Raw genomic sequence first — 19,359 nt, 5'->3', positions numbered from 1 at the left:
TTAATCACCTTCCTAAAAATCAAAGGCTCCATATCTGATTCTTCATTTTTATGAACACTGATCACATAATCAAGTCCTGTCTATAAGAGTGGCAGATTGACAGGATCTTTATTATGAAATATCTATACCATACTTACACAGAAATTATTTTTATATTAGAAAACAGACCACATTATTTACACTAAAATATAATCATATCAGCTAGCAATGCTTGTAAAACATTCTCTGATGCTCAAGAAACATTTTGGTCCCTCTTCCAACTGTTTTTAAGAGACAGTATCAAACTCATTTCTGTGTATTTCCTTTTAGGCGTTGTAACTTATATTAAGTGAATACTAGAAGTAACAGTACTGTAAATTAAGGAAGTGAAACTGTAAATTCTTCTAAAATTTCTCTCAAGCTGAATAATAAAGATAAAGGAATGAAAAAATCACCCCATAGCAAACAGATGACATACTATAATGGAACTTGTAACTCTCGCTATAAAGTTATGCCATTTAAAAACTTACTTTTGAATACATCTACCGGTATCCAATTATAGAGATGCAGCATTTTCTCCATGTCAAGATAAGGAGAAATGTATTATTGCATATAGAAAAGGCATGCTTGAAATCAAAAGATCAAGCAAAAAAGGTACAGATTACATACCATTGGTACTTGGATTCAAGTTGCAACGAACTATTTACATATATTGTGGAACGCATGCCAATTATCAGGTGCCCAGCACAAAAGGCTATTCTGGGCTTCTCCCAGTGCTTGCATCCAGTTGATGTATTAGCATAATTAAGTTATATTGTAAAACTATCCAATTGAATATATTTCTGGAATGTCTGCACTTCAGGAATGTGTCAAATTTCTCATCGTTAGTGACAGATGAACATCACATCAGCAGTTTCTAGTGCCCTCCGACTTCTCATAGAATTTCCCTATAACGTTTTAATTAACCTAATGGGATTGCACTGTACTCAGATTATTTTATTATTATTACTATCATTACAATCACATGTACTACCCATCAGGCTCATGAAATCATGCCCCTTTCGACTTACTAACAAATAATTCTACCACTCACCTCAAAACAGGGTACCATACTAAATATTTTCTTAAAGTTTACTTCCCTCACCAAAAGTGCTATTATCAATATCACTGTGGTCTAAGACAATGCATCATGCTAAATTATGTTGCCAAAAAAAGTTGTCAAAAAATATACACTAGAGATTCTGAAATCCTGAGCCAAAAAAAACCCACCCTTCAACAGAATGAAATACTATAGTCCCTTCCACTTAAATATTCAAAATTAGACAGGGTTAAGTTACTATAATGGTATTTAAACTATTTTTGTTTAAACAAGTTAACAAATTATTCTCCAAAACGTTTGACTTATGTTATGGTACTTGTGAGAGGTGTGGAAACTGTTCTGTATGGAAGTCAGTCAATCAGGAGCTCATCAACAAACAGAAGGAACTGCTACTTCTGGAAATCCTACTGAAGTGAATGGGAGGAATGGAAATATCAGACAAATACATAACTTTGTACAACGAATCCAGTAACTAGTGAAGATATTCATGCAAAACAGCTAAAAGCCATATGGGACAAATGCCTAAGCAACAACCTAAGAAGTTAAAAATTTTAGATAAGTCTTATTTAACTTGAGCATTGACTACTGTGCAGAGCTGCTGCTCATTCACATTACTCATTGCAATTACTTATTACAAAGCAGAAGTAAAAATTCCAGAAAATAAAAAGCTTTTCAAAGTGCTGAACACAACTATATTACTACAGCCAGAAAAAAAAAATGCAAAAGTAATTCCCTTAGAAAGCAGTTGAATTAATTCTTTGAAATTTTGAAACAATCACTTCAAGCTCTGTTAAAAACTTAGTTGACTATAAAATACTACAAAACTGGATACAGAGCAAAACCATAGCGAGTACAAACACCCTGGAGAATAACTCGGGTGATCTTGCACAGAACATCAAAATCCCAAGCCCATTATCACAAAATATTCAGGCATCTAACTTTCTTTCGTTTCAATGACTGTCAGACTATGAAGCATTTAATGTGGCATTTCAAAGAGTTTAATCTTAAACAAACTTACACTCCCCTGAAATACCCATTTGTTTTGTGGGCTCCCATATACAGAAGTCCAGAAGTAAGTGTAGACATTTGACCAGCTCAGAAAACAGTGTTGATCAAACTCCTACTTTAGAAAATGTGGATTTCTATAGCAGCTGAGAGCACCAGCCCCAGAGTTAGACCCCACTCTCCTGCAAAACTGAAACCATCTTGCTCCCATTCTCAATTAACCAAGACAGACTTCCAAATACCGAGACCTCAATATCTGAGGATTCTCTAGTTTCTGCAAAAACGTAAAGGACAGAATTAGAGAAGAAATAAAATTTACTTATGCAGCTATATAGAAAGGAACAGATAAGAAATTTATTTTCAATCTTTTTGAAACTCCTGTGTTCAAATTCAAAGTAAATTAGTTCAAAAAAAATTTTAGGGTAGTTAACATTCTCGACTTCCTCGCGTAACAGTACAGACTTTGTTTTGTACTTTCTTTACAGTTATACAGTGAATCAGATTTCTGCATTTAATTTCTGTGCACCGTTTTTCTCCCTTATCTGATCAAATAGGTATTCCTGTACACAGGCTGATTTACACCAGTTTCAAGAAAGGCCAAATATTTTTGACATGTTTAATCTCTAAACACACACATTACAATGTACATAGACCACAGTTATCAGAAACAAATGTTTATGCAAACAAATCAGGAAACATGTGAGGAGCCCTACGGTACATCATCTCAAACTTTAACTCATTTAAGATAGTACTTGAGGCATAGATATAGAAAAATTTACACTGGTTTGAAAGAACTTAAGTCCCCTTAGACATCAGTATAAATAAAAGTATTTAAGAAAAGAGAATCAATAAAATGAATACAATCTTCCTGATTCCAAGACTTACTCCATTCAAAATACAAACAGGATGTTTATTTCCTGAACCAAACCCGTGACTGAGTCAACATCGTAACTGAAGGAACTTTCAAAAAAGAAAAAGCATCTCAAATGATCAAAAAAAATTCTTCTGAATAATGTAACTTAAGATGAAAGAAGCTCTTTCCCTAAGAAAGTAAACTCAACAAACAGTGGCCTTACCCAGAAAGGGGAAAGGGCCACGGAACAAGGCAAAACCAAGATAAATCAGACCAGGGAACAAGCCCTGAAAGTCAAAAATTCTTTTGGCACAGCTCCCAAAGGGTGGTTGCTCCAAATCAGTGATTCAGAAGAACACCAAGCCCTTACTTCAACTCGGTGTTTATTGAAGCATAAACCCTAGAGAGTCAGACTGCCTCACTTTGGAAAGGGCAGAAACTAAGAAAGGAAGCATCCTACATTGGCAATGCTTCTATCCTGTGTTTAAGATAGGATACAGAAAACTGGACCCATATTTTGAGTTTGTGCTGTTTTAACTATGGAAATAAAGTGAATATAATTGAGTGAGCACAATGCACACACTAGGTCCACTGACTGTAATGGCAGAATGAGTGCAGTCATGTTATGAGACCCCAAAAACTTTGATATCTGAGATTTAAGTTGTAAAACAAATGTGGAAATAAAACCTACAAAAATATACTAAGCTGATCAAATGCATATGTGAGCTATGGGTAGCATACAAGATTAAATAAATCATAAATCCACTGCTTTTAACAAGAGGTTAAATCTAGATAAACGAAGGGAATATTTTCACATCACATCTTTTCCTTGCATTTCCTTTCCTGCCCATGGAGACAGAACCCTAGAAAAAGCTTGCATGAGAAGCCAGGTTACCACTTCAGAAGCTGAATCTTTAACAGCTATCTTGCTTTTGCAGAAACAAAAATAAGTTTGTTTTTTAATATTTTAATACAGAGAAAACTGCAGAAGTGTTCTAACATTCAACTTGAATGGAGCTTCTCTAAAGCACAGACTCACAACAAAAGAGGACATGAGTACTCAAAGAGAAAGGGAAGGAAGAGCAAAAAAAAAAAAGGTTGTTACCATTGTTACCAAAGCATTTCCCACAGACTGGGCTCATGACCTGAGATTTTAATCTTTATAATAAAAATTAGCAGTGCAACACTAAACTGTAAATAGACTATTGCAACTACAACTGTATTGCAACTGAACTGTAAATAGACTGCATTGGAACTACAGTATATTAGTTTGCAGGGCGAACTTTTTATTTGTTCTAACTGTATAAAAGCATACATGCAACAAGCTCCATAAGTATTCTTCTTTTAAACAAAGATTAATAGTGAATGAGGAAAGAGATGCTACTCTGGAGGCTGTTCTCCGCATACAAAAGTGCTTCATTTAGTCACTGTGAAAAGACATTTTCCAGTAAGCATTCAAAGCCATTTTTTGTTCTAGCGAAATATGGAAATAACATTCTCGTAGCTACCAGTCTCTCATAACCAACGTTTCTGTATCATCTTTACAGTATACTATGTCCTCTAAAGCAATTACTAAAAGGGCTGACACCAAGTTCACTGGTTTATAATGATGATGATGTGAAGATCTCTGTGATAGTCACAATTATGAGCACTCTAAAAAAACATAGAGGTTGATTGTTAATACATTTTCTGGAAACAGCGGACAGCTCTACCATTTTTTTTCCACTTTAACTCAGCAAGTCTCTTTCTTATGACAGGATATAGAATGTGAGGGCATGAGCTAAGATATTGAGTAATGAATCAGATCTATAATCACTATGCCATTACTGCAACACACTTGAGGATTAGAAGAATTTTAATGTGGTATAACATTGATATCAAACTTACACTAAACATAATAGTCAGAAGAAAAAATTTCAAAATTAAAATTCTGTGAATCCAAAGTACAAACAATGGCAAGACAGACTTAATTTTGACTTATGTATAGTCATTGTTCTGATCACAAAAACATAAACAAGTCTTTATCATTGTAAATGTGAAACAAGAATTAAGTCTTACCCCAGAGATAAGAAACACTTTACAGAAGTCCAAAACAGGTAAAATCTGCAAAAAGCTAGCAGCTTCCAGAGTGTCCTGAAGATTGTCCATGTTAAGGGAAAGTTTTGCGGTATAAATGAAATCAATGATCTTCTTTAGGCCTATTTTGTTCACACCATGAAGCTTAATGCACATTAAGTCCTGTTCCTTCATTCCTCCTGAGAAAGACGCATAGGTAAGTTTATATGATCATTTTGATTGGATTGAAATAATTTCATAAATTTGTACAAAACTAAAATACAATTTTAAAGTTTAATTCAAATGTAACAGCAGATAGACTCTTACAGCTCACAATCCTGGACTTATTCTCCCACAACTCTGAACACGTGTTTGGGTGGCCAAATGACAATTTAGAGATAGCTACATGCATTACTTTAACAAAAACACCACCTGTGAACATAGCCTTGAAGTAATCACTTGCAGAAGCCATCATTGCTCTGTGAACAGGAAACACTTCATCACCATCTCCTGGAACAAGCGTCACATCACAAAGCAAACCTTCCACTCGCAGCTGGTCAAAACCCTGCAGGGAGAGCATAAAGCGAAGCATCCATTTGACTTGAGAGCAGTGTAGAAATCTGTTTCATATTCCTCGTCTACATACTTATTTACTGTTACTTACATATGTACTGTAGCTCCAAAAAAGTCAAAGGCATAAGTTGTCTCTTACAATCATAACTAATATATTCAATGATAATTATCCATTGGAAAACTTAAGCAGAACAATTATTTTCTATAAATGGCTGAAGAATACGAAGTATCCTGTGCTTTAAAAAGTAGCTTTACTCAACAAATAAATTTATTATCAGGAAGGGATTTGTTTTGAAAGCATGAACTCCAGCAATTGCTTAAAGATAGGCACTGCTGTTTTTTTTTTTGTCCTACCCATTCTGGACACAAATGCATTCTAGATACATTTCTGTTCCATGCTAGTCAATGATACACAAATTAAGAGGCCGCAAAATACTGGGGCTTGAAAGGAAAGTTGCCACCTGGTTCCATGGTTATGAAATGTATTACCCAAGCCTATGTGGCAATATTATGAAATAAGCTGATCTTTTCTGAATTACTCATAATGTCTAACCTTAATTATAAAAAAAAGGAAACAATCTGAAGCCACACCTCAAATAAGATTTTCCTCAAAATTTATTGACTGGGTACACTGGAAGATACGTGGAATACCTGCTTCCTTTGTGCACTACAGAACAGAAGCTCCAACAAAATTTCCTTCAACCAGGCATGTCATCTGACATTTTTTCAGTACTAACACAAATGTAAATATTGCCTTTATAGATTTAACATGTGGAGAAGTCATGGCATCAGCTCCCATAATTTAAAATTTAACATATATAGCCTTTAAGGTGTTTTAAAATTACAAAGGTATGTAAAAAAGAACATTAATATTTGTATGACAAAAAAGAACAGTGCAAATGAGGAAATGAGTTATTAGCTCCAATAGATACCAGAAGCTAAACACAGCATGTGATATTTATTGCCAACCTTTCATACCAGTGAAAGAGCATAACTCGTGACAGAATTCCACTCAACTGCCACAGATCTTAAGTAAATGGGCTGTAATTATTATATCAAACTTGCATGACAAAGAACGTCTACAAAACCTAAAGGGACATGGAGAACATTTACAATTTAACTTGTTCCAAAATTTACAGGCATAGGGGACCTATGCACAGATGTCCAAGCTTCAGAAACTAAACCAAAATAATCACTAGCTTCTCGGAATAAAACAAAACCAAAACAAACAAAAACTCGCAACTCATTACTGTCCCAAAAGTTAGGCAATCTGTTTAAATTGGCAGCAAATTGAAAATTAAAAGAGTGTTCTCCAAGGAATTATGCCATACAGAAAAGTCCGCACTCCTGAGAAAGACTGCACTGGAAAGTAGCAAGAATTATGCAAGCTGTAGGCTCAACTCTGTATGCTGTGTAAAAGTACCAGCAAAACTGAATAGATAAAGAGACTTTACATTTAAACTCCTAAAGCTTCAGAGTGGACAACATTTTTATTCGTTAGAAAGGTGTTCTACCATATGATGGTCTACCCAGTTCCTGGACAGATTGTGACTACACAGACACAAAAGTAGACTATGTCTAGGGAACCAGTTTTTTTTTTTTTTAAACTGCAGCTTAAGATAATCATACACACACAATCTTCCAAGCAGAATGTTCCTTCATATAGAAGTTAGCCTGGCTTCAATAACCTGCATGCGTTTCAGACAAGCAGAACCATTAATCAACAGAACGTCCAATGTTAGGAAAAAGGTTTCGTAGAATTTGGTTAATACCATTTTCTATATATGAATATATTCTTAGCTCGATTTCAGAGCAAAACCAATTGCATGAAGCTCGTTTTCTTCCCTTTTGTAAGATCAATAGCACCTTCACCACGTGTTTTTTTTTTTTTAACTTTTTTTTTTTTGTTAATATAGAACTTTTGAAGATTTAACTTGACTGAAGAAATAGATCAGTAAAACTGTTAGATTTATTGGCAGAAAGTATTATGGCCCTTGAGAGAAAAGGATATTCATTTGTGACTAACAAAAATTAATAAATTCACAGGCTATCTCCAATATATACTAACTGCAAGAACATGAATTGCATTGATTTAATAGCAGATAATATCTATCTTGTTTGTCTAGCTAAATGTCAGTCTGCAGTCTGCTTAACAAGCCTGTTTGTAGCATATACCTATAAAGACTAAGAAAATAGAGTAGAATGCAATTCAGCAGAGAAAAGAAGTTTCCCAGCAGTAACTTGTGTGCATGCTCCTTTTCTGCTATGCCAAAGTTGCAGGTGCCAGCCTTTCCAAGAGCATTCCCAGGACACTGTTAGACACAGCACAAGGCATCACACCAAACTTGGCAGGGCTTTGTCATCTTAAGGTCATGAAAAACGAAGAACTCTCCTCATTACATCTTTAAGGCTGCTTTCACACAGAAGATAGCACAAGTGTTTGTCTTACCATTATATGATTATATTCACAAAATGATTATATTCAAACGAGTTTTTGATACCACTGTTACCTGATAGTTTAAGCCATATTACCTCTTAGAAATCGACAGTGGGCAGGGATACTGTCCAAGGAAAAAGGCCTCCCCCTCTTACTCCCCACAAGCTGTTGCTAAAATATGAACCTTTAACTGGTAGGAAAAGAAGTTACAAGCTGTGCTTGCTCATGGGCATTGCCAGCACAGCACACTAACATTTTTGAGACTCAGGAATTACAAGTATGGTAAATTTTTTTGAGTACAGGTATTCTTTTCAGTATCCAAAATTCTCAGTACATATCAATATTGACACAAAAGTATTCAATTACCTGTAATACCACAGAACTGTGAGTATTGCTGGTGAAAAATCTTGTGGTCCCTGTCTTCGAAGACTGTAGATGGGCAGAGACGCCCATATCGCTGCTACCAAGAGATACTTTCATATGAGGATCCTCCTCTTCCACCAGAGATCTAAGAAGATGAGAACAAAGAAACCTTACGACCAAGCCCATTTCTATTAAGTGCTCTTGTATATTAAAACCACAGTCTTCTGGGATGAGAAGTGATAGCATAGAGGCTATAGGTCAAGAAAACTAGTAGGCAACAGAATCAACCCTTTTTGGTCCCGTTCAACTAATCTAAGAAGGTGAAGTGTTATACTGCCTAAATCATGTAAATTCAAAAACTTAACTTGCAGCTAATAAATCCTGGCCCCTCTCCCCCAGATTAAGATACTTGCACATTATCTCTATGTATGCTTCTAGTGTTTCAGGATACTTGGAGGGGTCTCCTCAAGTTCTCAAAATCAGCTGTTGCATTAGATCACCAAGGAAAGCTAAAAGATTGAAACACTAAATGCAATTTTAAAGTCCAGTGATTTCATTGTTATGGCTTGCATTATCTTGCTCACACAGGATATAATAGCAAATATAACTAGTTGAGTCTCAAACAGTAACTTTAAGATACTTTTAGAAATATAACTAGAATAATTCCTTTAGGACATGATATCCAGAGTTTTGCTACTGCCAGCAACCACTTCATAATTTTAAGATTTGTTAGTGTGAAGTCAGTGCATGTGTTTTTGCAATTACAAGCAATTACTGTCCAAATCCAGGTAGAACGGGCTAATTTTAGGTAGAACTGTTAAAGAATTACAGCACTATTATTATCCTACCACTTTAATCTTGAGATGTAAATTAGATTTACGTAAAGAGATATATGCATATGAGATTCTAACTACCCTAACCTGCAATTATTATAAAATGTAAATAAATTTCATCTCCAGAAATATTACTAGTTCCCATAATTTCTGTGATCTGATGTACTACCTATTAGCATGAATACTGGTATAATGCATATATACACAAAATTAATTTGCAAACATAAGCCACTAATCCATAGACAATGGTATTAGTTATTAATCTCAAAATATAACCATGGCAATTTGAAATAAATGCTGCAAATCTCAGATACAGAGTTTTCCAAATTTTAAACACGCAGGTAAAAACATTAGCCTCCAAGCCAGTTTCAGAAATTACTCTGAGCAACAAGAACGCATTTAAATTATTTTGTTTTATTTTTCACTATTTTAACTGAGATCACTGTAAGGATAACATAGGAATACGCAGTTGAAAAACTGTTTTTTTCTTCAAAAAGTGCTTGGTTTCTTTTTCAAAAATGATTTTTTCCCCCTCCTTCTTTCAGTACATTACCTATATAGAGCAGTTTCTGAAACTTATGAATTATTCTGATCGCACCGACGTGCTTTGTTCAAACCCATGGTTACATTAGGTCAGCTATGAAAACATTCAAAACAATTTCACCATTCAACAGTGCACATGGGTTTGAAACAGATTTTATGCACACAGACATAACAAATTGTAGGAACAAGGGTACATCTAAATAGCTTTGACTTCTAAGGTAGCAATCCAACACTCAGACATCTGAGAAAATTAACCGATGTGGATATACTGCAGCATGCAAGAATTTAGTTATTTTTGAAACTGAATTCTCTCATAAAACAAATTGTGGTTCTTTTTAAAATACAAGGTAGATTTCAACCATGAGTGCTTTCCAAATTCTTTGCTTACAGTAAATGCATACAACAATGCAACACAGCAGCAAAGCAGTTGCTAGCTGATGACCTACAATATTTTTGTTCACTTTGTTTTGTTTTTTTTAGTTTGAATACAATCACATCAAGGAAAGAGTCTAACAATTTCCAAGGACATCTTGTCTTTAAATTTTACATATCTTTCAAAGAGAAGAAATATAAGATAATGTTGGGAGACTTATGAGTGTGGGTGGAAAGGAACTGCAGATTCAACTAGCATGAATGACTGTATTTGCTCTTGAAAGACCTTTCAGAAGTGTCAGATTAGATAGCTATTACATGAAGGGGCTTTTTAAAGATTTCTTCTAAACTCAGAAGAAAACAGAAGATGTACACATCAGTTAAGATCATTAAGGAAAAAACACACGTAAAACCATTTGCTTGCCTGTTTGGAACAGGCTTTTTCTTCTGACACAGGCTTCTTCCAACAACTAGCATACTTGATAAGGTTTGCAAACAAGGCATAGACCTTGGCCATGATTCATTTATTCCAACAAGGCAGTAACAATGGAAGCATTTTGCTGGATAGGCCACTACAGAGCATCAACATTTCTGTTGATGTTACATGACTCCTTTCCAGCAGGTTCAACAACCTAGAAGTAACGCAGCACCGCTATCCGTGCATGTGCCTCACCCAGAACGTGACAACACTAGGCTGCTAACACAAGTTGCGGTGAAGTACTGCAAAAATGAGAAAAACAACCTGCCCCAAATACATTCCATTAGGGCATTCACTAACTTGCACCTGAAGTTCTAGAAGGAAGACACTAGTAAATCCTAGAAAGAGCATGTAGCACGCAGCTTCTACACACTGCCGAATAAAATGTGGCCTATTTGACAGTTCTCTAGTAGTGGATCTGGCACTAACATCTTGAAGTGTTTGCTAATTTTGAGCACAAGGTTTATTTTACATGTGTCTGTGAAGGTAAATTACATTCAATTTTCCCACCTTTGTCCTAAGAGGACCTCTGTAGCATGTGATGCCTTGTTACTAGTGCACATCCAATAGAGAGGATATGATATATTTTACAATAATTGCAATACTTAGAACTATGTATTCCACATGCCAAAGGTGTGGCTGTAAACAGTTATTTCCCCCACCTGATTTTCAGTACATAATGGGTCTAATATCTATATCATTCAATAAGCACAGCAGCTCACAACTCAATGCTATTCTGCATAAGAGATTTTCACAATTTCCCTTCTATAATTGCTATTCTATAGGTACAAGAATTTGCGCATGCTAATTAGAAATTAAAAAAACAAACTCCCACACTATAAAAATCAACCAGAATATAAACATTAGTTCTATTCTCAAATATTAATGTGGCTGCAATTGACTCCATGTGAATAAATATAAGTATAAAGACAATCAGAGTATATTATTCCCAGATTATATTATTCTTACATTGGTTTTTGCTCTTTACTAAATAATGACAAGGCCTACATCATGTTTGATGGCTTAATGCTTGCATCAGCTGACGAAGCGTCCAACTGAACAGAAAAACGTGTTGCCATAAAGATATACAGTTTTACTCAAATTAACTATCTACTCTAGCTGTATGCTGCTCAACATTCTTTTGATTTCGTCTGTTTTCTTCTGTGGAAGGTTACTAAAACTACAGAACAGATCCATGAATAATTTTTTTTTCCAACTTCCTCTCATTCCTATCCAAATAAAAACAAGGAGTTTTGTGTTGCGTTTTGTTGTTTTGTTTTTGCTGTTTTTTTGTTGTAGTTGTTGTTTGGTTGTTCCCTCTCTCCCTTCCTCCCCCCCCCCCCTTTTTAACATTTAAGCACACACCATTTTAACTACAGTTTCTCTAACAGTTTAGGAATGCCCAGCACTCCCCCATTATGCAGCAAGTGACATTTGGGATCTTGCTTTAGTAAAAGTTACAATTTAAATCAGCAATTAATCTGGCAACAGTGCACTGATCCCCTGAATCCCAGTCTTGTGACATTCACAGAGAGAAAGAGCGCTCCCAGAGTGACCAGAAATTATGTGTTTGTTATTGGCATTGTACCAGTTTTAACATTTATCTTGACATAAGAACAGAAATCCATCTTTGTAAGACCAAGTAAAAACGCAACAGCTCTTGCATACTATGTTGATACCAATGCACAAAGAAACAACAAAAACAAGTGCTATATCATAAGAGATTTATTTAAAGCTGCCTTGCAAAGAGATTTCAAACTATTCAGAACACAACTTCTGTTTTGTGGCCTGTAAAGTGCATCTTCAGAAATAACTCCACCATTCGTACCCAGAACACATGGATAACATGGTTTATGTCTATCTGAATTCCCAATAAAAGCCTGGTAAGTACATCTGCCACATTTGGATGCTGTAACCAAAGGCATTATTTATATTCATTAACATAGGTCTGCTATGCACTATAATTAATTAGATAATAATGAATGTAAATATATTGATTGGTACCTTATTGTAAGTACAGTATACCATGATAAAGCATACTACCAAATGATAAAGCTAATTCGCTGTCTGATTAATTCTATTGTTCTGATCAATAGAAGTCATTAAAGAAGAAGTGCAGCGCTAGTGTTTTTAATCAGGGTTTAAAAAAAAAGTTGGAGGAGACAGCTACAACTACAACATATATTGATAATTCACAAGTGGCTCTAAACGTGGATATTAACACCACTTTCAAAGTATACAATTGCTCTGGATGGGCTTTTCCATTTTAAGTAACAAGAACAAGGGAACATTGGAATTTAAAATAGAATGAATATTACCATTGCAGTAGAAAAGCAGAGGAGCTTCCTGACTTTCTGCAACCTCTCAAAAGTAGTCTGCAGTTCAGGGAAAGCCACAGGAGGTTAATTAGCTGCTATCACAGAATAAGCTGTCATTCAGAAGTTTCTTTCTAACCTCATGCTTATTCTTTGAAGTACAGAATATTTTTTTCCTAGCTAGTGTAACCAAGTGTGCTTTCTCATGACTCAAAGTTAATCCCCCAAGTAATTCCAAGTGATATTTTTGTAGCAACGAAATACGCGTAGTGTGCATTATATGGATATTGATTATATATCCTAATTTCATAGCTTCCTGTCAATATGAAGGAAGATACTATTTTATATGGTAAAAAGTAAAGCTAACAAGCTTTGTTTCTCTAGATAATTGCCCACTAGATTCTGTTTCATTTATTCTCTCTGTAGGTGTTATTTTTAATCTTGTTCATCTACTAAAACACATCTCAACACCCTCTTTGACAGTTTGTGCAATTAGCAATTATTTCAGAACTAGAAAGAAGACTAAACCAAATGCTGAGCTATGAAAAGAGTACAGCAACAGTTCAAGAGTCTTACCAAACATGAATCTGCACTGCCTTTTTTTATAGTGCAGAGGAAAAGCATACTGCAGTATCACGGCTAATCACTGTAACAGTGGGGGAAAAGTTCAAAATGGAAAAACCCAGTAGTGCTCTTTCATGTTTATCTCATTTGAAAGATACACATTCAGTGGTTTTTAAATACTAGTGAGACAGGTATATAATTCATAAAATCTTGTCACAGCACAGGACAAAACAGTGGGGCAACAACAAAAATAGTTAATTTCTATTAACAAAAATAAGTCTGCAAGGTGAAAATCATCTCAATGGATCTTTGAGTTTTTTTTTGTTTCAATGATAGCACCTGCACATTGAGAAGTGGCCTGAGGCTGGTGTATACATCGAAGAGGTTAGTATCTCTGAAGAATACTAAATATGCAATTCAAAAATAGAGACTAATCAAAATATTTACATGAGATCTGTTACAGCTCCCAATTCTCTATATAATCTCTCAAGATTATTTGCAGTGAACCACTTAAAACTGTGTGAACTGACCTCTAAAGAAACACAAGTACGTATACAGCAGAAGAGCCAACAACCTAGCGACCAGGACAGGACATGAGAGCCTGTAGCCAGACCCAGAATTTGAACTTCACTCACTCAACCCTTAACTGAAGGTTTGCTGACAGAGGCAGCTTTCTGCATCTCTAGCGTAATCACAATTTGTACCTTCCTTCAAAATATGCTTCAAGTACTGGAAATTTCCAGCGAATTCTGACAAATGTTTCTGAACAGGCTTGAGTTACAGCATGATTCAGAGGCAACAGGCAAATTGCTTTCTAAAGCACTTCACAAATATTAACCTGTTAAAACAGTTCAGAGTCATCCAAGTGACTTACAATAAGCAAAAATATGTGGAAACTATGACAAGTTTTACTTTTGACTAAAATATTCCCATAGAGTTGCCACTTGTTACAGTGCACAGAAACAGGAATAAAATAAAACTATTCTTGTGAAGTTTTCTTAAGAAGAAATTGAACTCATTCTGATGTGACAGAAACAAGGCAACTATGAACATTATTGGGATTTTTCACCAATCACCAATTTGCTTGAAACAGGCAAAGTACAGTGCAGTCTTTGAAAACAAAGTATGAAGATAAGCCTACAGCTACAGGTATCTTAGAGTGCATGTTCTCCAATTTAAAATTCACAATCTTTACTTAATTTAGCAAAAGTTTACCAGAGCAGTATTGGCTAGAGTGCTTTCTTAATATGGTGAAACTCAGTAGCTTGTTTTTGAAAGGATTATAACCTCATTTTCTCTGTCAAATTACCATCCAATGAACCATGACTGCAAGCATTGTGGTCACTGGTAAATGGCATCTTCAAAAATCACACTTGGCATGTGCCAGTACTCTGGTATTTATCAGAAAACAAAGAATTCCATTTCATATTAAGACATTCTTATCACAATACAGATCTTTACTATTCAATTATCTATCACAAATATGGTATATTACAGGGCTATCCTATCCTGCCTGCATCTGTGCATGTATTTTGCTAATGAACTTATGAGAATCTCAATGAAATACAATGAAACTTTCATTTATTATTAGACTTATAGTAATTATTTACTTTGTGTGCATAGTCTGCCAAAAAACAGTTTAACTATTGCCTATCTTACTATCTTTCCATCATGAACAGATGTTCCTAAGTAATGAATTTAGGAATACCCCAGCAAATTACTTGGCCACCTAGCAACTCAATAAGCATAACTGATCTGGCAGCATTAAAAAAAAAGTTCATCATGTTTCTATTAAGAAATTCAAATAATATAACATAGATGAACAAATTACACAATCATGGTATTTCACGTTTCTTCCGTTCTGTATCTTCTACCAACACAATTTCAGGAAATCCTTTATATCAGCAAATACATTACTTTTTTGCATTTGTCCCCTCCTAAAATAACATCATATTTTTACTATTTTTTTTTAACAGGAGTTTCTAACTTCATCCCTTTGTGGTATCAGTAACCAGTTTTATCATTTGTTAATGGTTTCTTATTACAAAAACAATCACAAAATCTTGTATTAGAAACACAAGTTTACATTTAGCAATACATGCACGACTTCAGCCAAAATAAAGACAAAAGGTATTTTTGGTTTGGTTATTCTTTTTCCTGACCAGTTGACAGACCAAAAAGCGTTCAAACCTCTGTTGCTGTTTTGGGGGCACATAAGGACTGGCATAGGGCAATTGGTGTCATATTCTGTACCTTTTGCTGCCGCTAAACATCTGAAACTAGGATGAACACAGGAACAGCATTGGAAGGCACTACCTAAATGACCTGTCATACATAAAAGCATTATGAGCAGGAATCATTTTATTATTATTTTCTCTTTAAATGACTGCAAGTCCCATGCTATCAGCTTCCAATGTCATTGTTTAAAAGCCGTATTTTTAATAGATAACTAGAGGCTGGTAATGCAACTAGAAACACTTTGGCCGTGCCAGGTTACTGCAATTTCTTAGAATTCCATTTTAATGCTGTTCATCTGAAAGGGGCCACCACAATCAGAAGTTTGCAAGCCTTTACCTCAAATGAATGAACACTGCATTGTCACTACTGTGGTTGCCATTTTCAAAAGTAGCTAAGTCAGCTAGTTCGGAGTACTACTCACCTGGGATGTTTATATTTGAATATCTCAGTTTTTACACTTGACCTTGTTTATAGATTACAAGGGCAGTAACAGCGGAAGATGGAAACATTTGTTTGGTAACATGACATTGAACTCTTCTAAATCTCCATTCAAGAAGAAAAGGTATTAAAATAAAGCTTACTGTTTAATTAAACAAAATGATGTTCCAGTTTGTCATTTGTCCACCTTTCCTTTAAACTAACGTTGTTCTTTTAGCATTGCAAAATGAGGACAGAAAGCCAGTCTTTATGTAGCAAAGCGAACAAGAAGTTGCACATGACTTTCACATTGCTCTAGCCACAGGCAGCAGCAGCAGAAAAGGGTATAAGGTTTTCCACAGGGCAGTAAGCAAAGTCAGGTGGGTTGCCAACTTGAACTTCTGTTTGGACACAGTTACAGCATGAGATACTCATTGCAGTGATCAGCCTCTGATCTTGACCCAGCTTCATATTAAGAGAAAATTGATTAAATCTGCCATGATCATTGCTCCTTGCTGCTGCAGCCCTCTTCTGCACATTAGCACTTCACAAAGAACAAAAGCTGTGGGGGTAACTGCCTGATAAAGTGAGCTGCAATTGCAAGGAAAGAACTGTAGGAAATGCATATGCAGAAGAAATCAAGCCTACAACAAGGAGAACAGTTAATCAGTCCTACAGAAAGAGAAAAACAAGTAAAGCATTACATTTTTAGAAAAAGGAAATTCTGACTGGGAGATGTGCACTACCTACTATTTATAGTACCAATTCAGCATTTTCACCACAGCTTTAAACTGTGTCTAAGGCAGAAATTAAGTACAGAAGCAAAGCAGTCTGCACAGCTTTGCAAGCACAATCACCATAGGTATCTAAGCCAATAGGGGAAATATAACACATGCAAACCGACTGGAATGGATCAGACAGAACCTCATTGTAGTCAGTCAGGCTCAAGGTAACCTATTTAAGCTATTCTAGAAACAAAGTTCTGGAGAGTAGTACATACAGTAAAGTCATTCCCAACCTTTTTTTCTTTCTTTCCTTTTTTTTTTTTTTTTTTTTTTAAGAAAAAAGGGTCAGTACCATTTGGACTTCAACACTTGATAATCACCTTGGCAAAAGAGTTTCTGCCCAAGCACACAAGCCCACGATGAAAACAGAAATAAATGAAATACTGGAAACACTCAGGTGATTAAAGCAAAAATTACTGTTCCCAAATGCCAATGAAACTAGGTGGAAAGGGGGACACAGAAGTAAGGATATTCCTAACATCACTTGAATGTTTTTATATTACTTGACATAAGCACACTTTGTGACCAAAGCCAGCAGAAAAGGACTGAGCAACATCAACGGTTTAGGTATGAGTTCCTAAGACACGTATACAGAAAATATTCTCCTTAAAATTCTTTCTTAAACAACTAAACTATCAGAGGTCTCAAGCTGTTTGCTGCATAATTACAGCCCACTAGTTAAATCAAATATGCTTTCCACAGAAACAAAGCAATATTTGGCTCAGTCATTGCTATAAAGCTTTTGTTCCTAACTGTATTTAGTCTCTCTGGGAGCCTTAGTATCACATCCACATTTATCTATTTGACAAAGGGTTTACATTCATTTAGCCATTTATAGCTTAAATTTGCAGACTCAGATTGTTTAATGATGCTAAATTAGAAATGGTTCTCTAATGACATTTTGCCAAAGTGGGTGTTAGTGTATTGATTCCTACCATTAAAAACAAAAAGAAAAGCATATACACATGCTTTATAGCTTTTCAGAAGAAGCAGAACTAATTTATTTCCTTGAAGTCTGAAACTGTAGAATACAAGTCACTCAGAGGCTCCACATTTTAGGCTTGACTGACTCTGCACATCCTGTCCTCTGACCTTCATGTTGGTCTTAGTCGTTCAAAAAGCAGGTCCTAATTTTAGTTAGGCAATTTAACACTTCCTGTGCACTACAAAACACGTAAAAACATTTTGCATGCACTAGGAGCTTACAGTTCTACCTAATGTCTTTAAGTTTAGTTTTCATGTATACACATAAATCATTAAATTAGCAGAACGGTTCCTCAGAACGAAAGCAAAATTAATGGGCTAAAATCCATATATGCTTATGGTGGTACCCATACTCTCAAGACTTGGAGTATGTATTTCGTTGCATCCCTGCAACAACTCCTCTCCCTACTTGATCTTTCTGTCTCAGAACAGTAACATCCCCCACCCAGCCCCTTACCTCAATGCATTACAAAGGATAATTTTGAGTGCTTAAATGCCAGCAAAAGAGTAAGCAAGGTTCTGACATACATTTTGCATATTAACCCTTGCTCTTTCTGATGTCTAGGTCTGTTCTATCATTCTTCTTGCTTTGTCACTTCTCACAGTTGTTTTAGTGTTCCTTTGCTACGTTCTCCAGGGGAGATTGTAGCAATTTTAATCATTTTAAATTGTAAATTATTTTTCCCCCACATTATTAAAGAGTTTAAATGTATGCACATCAGATAACACATGGGGTACTTGTCAATCCCAGGAAAAAAACATTTCTGCAGCTGACATTGCAATAGTCTTATTATTACTGTAAAAAATTGTCTAGTAGTGATTATGAATATGCATTTCCATTTTAGTGTTATACTACATATTATCACACTACAATTCCTACTACTACCAAGTAAAATAGTGACTATTGCTTTAAAACCCACCAAGTAGTCTCTAGGAAAATATGCAAATATCCCCACCTAAACTTCAACAGACACTACCATACACTGTAAAAGCCAGCAAATATAAAGTGATTGCACAACAAGGTTTTTCTACAACTAAATTATGGCAAAAAATGGCAAATTGGCAGATGTGACATTCTGGCAGAATAGGCTGAGCAATACACTCAAGATATTTCAATAAAAGTGCTTTAATATGTCACAGCATAGTCAATATTGCAACACTATGCTGTGTCAGGACAAGGTGATTCTGGGAACCTATAAGCCATAGAATCACCTATGAAGGTCTGTCTAGAAAAATCAGCAACACTGGGAAAGTTCATGACAAGTTTCTTTTGTTTTGCCAGTTTATTACCACAATGAAATTTCACATTTCAAACTTAGAATAACCTATTGAAATATCTATTGTTTAAAAAGGAAAAAAAATAAGACAAACAGGCATAAATGAGATGTTTATGTACAAAATGTCTTCAATTTACAAAACAAACCCTTTCCATTTCCTATCTGCCCTATTCAACTCCTGGCACGCAT

General features: G+C 35.3%; 1 protein-coding gene across 11 annotated transcripts in view; it reads right to left on the bottom strand.

The window, feature by feature from the left end:
* KLHL13 (kelch like family member 13) overlaps positions 1 to 19,359 on the bottom strand; it is a 78,156-nt gene that overhangs the window by 12,723 nt on the left and 46,074 nt on the right. For all 11 annotated transcript variants that reach the window (XM_040572141.1, XM_040572137.1, XM_040572144.1 and 8 more), the window contains 3 exons: positions 8,368 to 8,509; positions 5,424 to 5,556; positions 4,995 to 5,191 (listed from right to left, as the gene is read on the bottom strand). In XM_040572141.1, coding sequence (XP_040428075.1) covers positions 4,995 to 5,191; positions 5,424 to 5,556; positions 8,368 to 8,509 — 472 coding nt within the window. The remainder of the gene's footprint in view (positions 1 to 4,994; positions 5,192 to 5,423; positions 5,557 to 8,367; positions 8,510 to 19,359) is intronic.

This window comes from Cygnus olor, chromosome 13 (assembly GCF_009769625.2).
Source record: "Cygnus olor isolate bCygOlo1 chromosome 13, bCygOlo1.pri.v2, whole genome shotgun sequence".
In the NCBI taxonomy this organism is placed as follows: Eukaryota; Metazoa; Chordata; class Aves; order Anseriformes; family Anatidae; genus Cygnus; species Cygnus olor.
The sequence above is the reverse complement of the archived record's forward strand: the minus strand, read 5'-3'. Positions and strand labels throughout refer to the sequence as shown.